The sequence below is a fragment of the Eriocheir sinensis genome, chromosome 9 (genome assembly GCF_024679095.1).
Source record: "Eriocheir sinensis breed Jianghai 21 chromosome 9, ASM2467909v1, whole genome shotgun sequence".
Taxonomy (NCBI): domain Eukaryota; kingdom Metazoa; phylum Arthropoda; class Malacostraca; order Decapoda; family Varunidae; genus Eriocheir; species Eriocheir sinensis.
In genome coordinates this window covers 25,424,627-25,430,789 of record NC_066517.1, presented here as the reverse complement: position 1 = coordinate 25,430,789, position 6,163 = coordinate 25,424,627, and the positions used below count along the sequence as shown (strand labels likewise).

General features: G+C 46.5%; 1 protein-coding gene across 3 annotated transcripts in view; it reads right to left on the bottom strand.

The window, feature by feature from the left end:
• Nucleotides 1–973: 973 nt before the first annotated feature.
• The window catches only part of LOC126996243 (transmembrane protein 198-like), a 79,804-nt gene continuing 74,614 nt past the window's right edge, over nt 974–6,163 (bottom strand). For 2 of the 3 annotated variants that reach the window (XM_050856612.1, XM_050856613.1), the window contains one exon: nt 974–5,945. In XM_050856612.1, coding sequence (XP_050712569.1) covers nt 5,742–5,945 — 204 coding nt within the window. In that variant the 3' untranslated portion in view covers nt 974–5,741. The remainder of the gene's footprint in view (nt 5,946–6,163) is intronic. The other variant, XR_007751121.1, reaches the window with a different exon arrangement.

Below are 6,163 nucleotides of genomic sequence, written 5' to 3'. Positions count from 1 at the left end.
TAAGTCTAATAGTGGAAGCTAAAAAAAAAAGGACAGAAAAGGGAAATGCAATCCCACATACCGGGCAGCATCCCTCATCTCCCTTCTCCCACATACGGCCAGCATCTCCCATTTCCCACATACCCAACATCTCTCATCTCCCACATACTCAGCATCCCTCATTTCCCACTCAGCAAACAGGAAACGTTTACACAACGTTGACAACGTTGATGCAACGTCATATATGGTTTTGACAACATTTCAGCAACGTACCTACTACTGTGTATTGTTTGGGGGGCATCTCCCACATAGGCTACCCTTGCAGCAGCCCCCATCTCCCACATACCCAGCATCTCCCATTTCCCACATACCCAACATCTCTCGATCAGCTCCCACAAACCCAGCATCCCTCATCTCCCATCTCCCACATACCCAGCATATCCCTCGTCTCCCTTCTCCCACATACCCAGCATCTCCCATTTCCCACATACCCAACATCTCTCATCTCCCACATACCCAGCATCCCCCATCTCCCACATACCCAGCATCTCCCATCTCCCACATACCCAGCATCCCCCATCTCCCACATACCCAGCATCTCCCATTTACCAGCATCTCTCATCTCCCACATACCCAGCATCTCTCATCTCCCACATACCCAGCATCTCCCATCTCCCACATACCCAGCATCTTCCATATCCCACATACCCAGAATCTCCCATCTCCTACATACTCAGCATCCCTCATATCCCATCTCCTACATACCAAGTTTCTCTCATCTCCCACATACCCAGCATCCCTTATCTCCCACATAGCCCTGAACACATGCCAAGAGGGGTAGCAACCATCACCTCCAGAGTGTGACAGGTTTGATTGAGGAATAAATGTAATATCCCATTTAACTTGGCCTCAGAAATCATTTAAAGAATTACAAACATATGTGTGAGTATTTTTTCCATGTTAGTTGATCAATTGTGTGGGAAAAAAAGTCATGTAAATTTGAAACATTGTTATTATTTAAAGAGAACATGATACCATACAGTACAAATAACTTGCTTCTGAAGAGATGCATTGAAACATCCTGTAAGAAATGATTACATAATGTACACACACACCAATTTGTCGGGTTATACAAAACTGTGTTCCTTATACAAACTTCTCACTCACCCTTGGAGCATTGGAGACAGTGAGTGGCACCAAGTATGTACAGAGGAGGCTTGGGCCCAGCCACCCTGTGAGGTCAGGCAGAGGCACAAGTTACTCAAGCCTAGGCCGCCAGAGACAACACCCTCTGCAGGGGTCCAAGAAGCAACAAAATTGGCACTAAACCACAAACAAGCTATCTAGGCCTATGTATCAGTACTTGTCTGATGATACACTGATATGAGACTTTCCTTCACGTCCATGGATGGCTACCAAGGAGTGGATGGGGTCACCTTAATCTTATTGTGCAGTTTACTGGAGTTGCAATACTGTCCCTGACAACTCTGCCAGACCTCACAGCTGTCTGCTGAGCTGACATTGGAGAAGCAACAGGAAAACTGGTCTACTACTGGCAGCAAGTCCTGGATTCTGTCTTTTTTTCCTACTATGGCATTTATTACAGAAACTGTGAACTAGAAAACTCAACCCAAAAGTGCTGGAGGTTTTCTACATCACAGTCACCAAAGAGCTGGCAAAGTGAACTATAGGAAAGCAAATATGGGAAATGCAAACCCTTCAATAAGAACACAGTTTGTAGAGCTCAAAGAAGTGTCTGAAGGCTGCCTTGCTCCAAGCAACTCACATTTCAAGCAGGAAAACAATAATCTTTTGAAGTGGCCCCACCTGCATGCGGGACAGCATATTGTACAGAGTCACTGCTCTTAAGAATGTCCCTTTCATCTTGTATAAAATAAGTATTTCTTTAATATTTTGAGTTTGACATATTGAGCCTTAAGTGACTGGGATGATTATGGTACCAAGTATTCAGACAGACGAATCTAAAGAGAAGAGAAGGTGGAGACATGGAGAGAGGGAGGGAGGTAGGAGGAGGAGCACCCCTCAGTGTGCCTGGCACCGCCTGCTGCAGCTCAGGCTGCAGCTTAGGCCCACAGCAGGCAACCCTCATTAGAGGAGTGAGCCCCCTGGATTCTTAATCCATGACTGGAGTCAACTATGAAAGCTGGTAATACATTTTGGTACTGATTATTATGGTCTTTGGTCTTGGTGCAGCAACCATGGATATAGGAGAGATAGTTAAGTAGTAATGTACAACTTGTGCATGCTTTTCCAGCTCATGGCAGTGGTGAGGTAATGTAAAGGTAACTTAACGTCTGCAACACGTGCACACCATCACGGCTACGTGGCTACTTTGACCTAAACAAAAACTGAATTCCCCAAAGAATCCATGTTGATCCTGCCTAACCTAACTTAACAAAGTATGACAACCTAAACCATAGTTAAAAAAAGGAGTTCAACAGACTAGCAAAAGGTATATTCCTTGTTGGGGTCATAATACATACATGAACATCCATCCTCAATTGCAAGTTTTAACTTTCATATAGAAGTTAAAAGGAAAACTTAACTTTTAACAAATGTCATAATAAATGTTTAACATGTCCATGTGGGCTGCGTGTTCAGAAGGTGTCTCAGCACTGCAGGAGTGAAGGTCTTTGGTGAAAGTTGCTCAGCGAAGGTAAACAAGAAGACAAAGACACTGACTGATGGCTGTGGCATTGCATTGCCGGCCACATTGCTGCACTGGGCCGTCCAGGGCCATGCTGTCACAATGCTCTCCTCAACAGGAAAGAAAGATTGGAGCAGCAGCACACTTGATGCCTAAAGCCTGAGCTGAGAGAAAACATTCAGAATATTCAATCCTTGCAGACCTGACTCAGGAGGGTTTATCACATGAGTCCATGTTAAAGATTGGAAGAACAAGTTCTCCGGGCCGTGACCACACTCCTCTCAGAAGGGCGGTGACAGCCAAGATACACGGAATTTCATACAATCAAATACAATTTCCTTTTGGTAAAAAAAAAAGAATAAACAACTTACTAACTTTTAAAAATTGTCCTCATGCCCCAGACGGGTGCCTTGGGGAAGCAACACTGAGAGTGGCCTGCCTCCAGTGTGTAACAAAGGTCAGTATTATAAGACACTTTCACTTCTCACATCAGCTGTTTCTAAAGGCCAAAGAGTAGGGCAGTTGGGTTCTAATGAGTGTTTCTTGAGGTTCATGGTACAGAGAAAGGGTCAAACTACCACCAGGGTCATAAAACTACTCCTGGAAATGCCCACAACTCCTACAAAAGCCTTGTCAAATATGTGTTCTTGGGTGGTGAAATGTCTTATAATACAACCCAAAGGCTGAGCTGTGTGGCCATGTGAGTGCTGCATCTGCCTCAGCTCAGTATCACAGAGTGGCCCACAGGCTGTGCCCGGGGCCCTGGCCACCACAAGGGGCACCAGGCTGCCTCACACAGCTGCCATGGTGCCACACTCCTGTACCAATACTTGAACCTTAGTGATGAGCTCAAGAAATCAACCAATATTCCATGAAATAAAAAGGGTGGTATGGACAAACATTTCACACTGTATGACTATAGGCAGTATGCAAGAAGAAAAATCACGAAAGCTCATCTGAAATAGCCCAGCAAACCATTACTCTTGGGTCTTGTCAGCGACTATGAGAGTCATACACCAGCCAGACAGTGAGCCAAAACCACACTCTTCCCAAGGGCTGCCAGGAAAACATGCAAGTTGCTAACAGAAGTCTGGTGTCTTTTGGTTTGCTGGGAGTGTTTACAGATGCTGCAGAAATAGTGATGTGAGAATAAAGAAACCAAAGACTGCCTTGCCCCCAGGCCTGGCTAAGGGAGACTTACGTCTGAAAGTGTTTACAGATGCTGCAGAAATAATGACATAAGAAGAAAGAAACCAAAGACTGCCTTGCCCCCAGGCCTGGCTAAGGGAGACTTACGTCTGAAAGTGTTTACAGATGCTGCAGAAATAATGACATAAGAAGAAAGAAACCAAAGACTGCTTTGCCCCCAGGCTTGGATAAGGGAGAATTAAGTCTATGGGCAACTCAGTAAGGGCAAAAGCAAAGGAAGATAATTCAGTTAAGTAACATTTACCAACAAAAAATACATGATTCATGATATTATTTAGGCAGGCTGAAGCCATCAAGAATGCCAGAAGCAAAGAGAGATGGAGAAGTTCCTTGACCAACAAATGTTTCAGGTAAATCAGCCCAGTAGGTTTGTGCAAGGGTGCTGCTGCTGCCACTGTCTGTGTGTTGAGCAGCCAGCGTGTGCTCTCCCCTTTGAGCAGCTGTGCAGTGAGCAGTGGATGACACATTCAGGGACATGGCTTGCTCACACAACCCACCAGCCACCTTGTCCCTCACTTAATGACTGGCTGAGTGAACAAGTTGAGCCAAACCATGAACACAATCCCACAAGTAGTTAAGGAGAACCCTGTCCTGGAGCGTGAAGGAGGGAGGGAGGGAGGAAGAGGGCAGGACTTAGGGACAAGTTGGCTGGTGGTGACTTTGGTCATCCCAGTAGATATCAACTGTTACCTTCTTTCTCTGATGGAGTGTGGAATGCTTCATTCCAAGACTTCCAAGTAATGGAAGAGCCAACACCATAAGCTACTTATCACATTATAAACAACTGCATCCTTCTGTGTAGTTCTGCTTCTGAGTGTTTGTGCTCCTTTGTTTGTATAAGTCACCAAAACACCTTCCAGGAGGCACCCTACATAACCCTGAGGACAGCACTCACAGGGCAAGTTGTCACCACGACTAGCGGGAACCTAACATGATGGTGCAGAGAGCCACAGCAAGGCTCTCAGCACATCGCCTTCACAGGACAGGGAGCAACAGGCCACAAAGCTCATGTGCTTCCCTCAGGGTACCCAGCTGACACAGCCCCTTCACCTCCACAGTCTGGACCATCACAGACCACCACTGAATGGTCGCTGAGGAGAGCACGTTTGATTAGCCTCCCAGATGCCAGGAGTCAGTGGCAGTGGAACTAAATTAAGACAGCACACTGACAGTTACAGGTTGCTGGGCTACTTAACAGACAGCTTACAGGTGTTGAAAGACTTTAGCTACACTTTGAGTCTGGCAACAAGAGGGAAAACACACAGAACTACAGTCAGGGATGTACTGTATATGCACACATACTCACAAGTCACACTTGTACACACACGCACACACACACACACACACACACATACACACATGCACACACACACACACACTTGCTATATGATATCACAATAATAGTTCAATATTATATATATCTAACTTCATCACTGTGCAGTACATGTATGCTGCAGTGTTGAGGCATGGCTGTCACTATGCTGCTAATGCTCACCATGCCGCTATCACTCAGGTCCCCTCACGGAGTTGTCCTAGGCTGTCAGCATAAGCACTGGCTGTCATCTCAGGTTTTCAGGAGCACTCCAAGAAGTGTTTTATTTATCCTCTAACTAATGCTCTGGCTAAACACCTTCCACAGGACAGCAAAGATTCTTTTCTCTTTTCTAAACAAACACAAACTTGGCTCACAGAACTAGGTGTCCACCTTTCACAACAGCGTCCTGGTGGCAAGACCACGGCAGCCATTTCTGGTGCGGCAAAATCCACACAGTTTCTGGAAGCGTCTAAAGCCACTTGGTCTTTCCTTCCCCCGGACACACACACACACACACACACACACATGGTCAGTTGCCACCATCGCTGCCAGGAGCACCTCGCCGCCACCCTAGTGCATGGTGACGCGTGTGAGTCTCGGAGCCTCAGGGGGGGAGGGCGGGGGCTGGGAGCTGCCGGCCTCGTCCTCACTCTCAGTGAGTGGCGCCAGCTGCGTGTGGTCTGGGGGCAGCATGGTGGTGTGCGTGGAGTCACTCTGCAGTGTGCCGTTGTCACCAGTCGGGTACGCCTTCCTCTGCAGGCTCTGGATGTATTCCTGCGCAACACAGACATCATTAACCCCTTGAGTGCAAATTTCCTACAAGAAGACATCACCAAGCTACAGGAATGGAGCAAAAAGTGGCTGCTACAATTCAATGAAGAAAAATGTAAAGTCCTGCACTTTGAGAGAGGATATCCAGCATACCAATACCACATGGGAAATACTCCACTATCCATCACAGAGGCAGAGAAAGACCTGGGAGTGTATGTTAA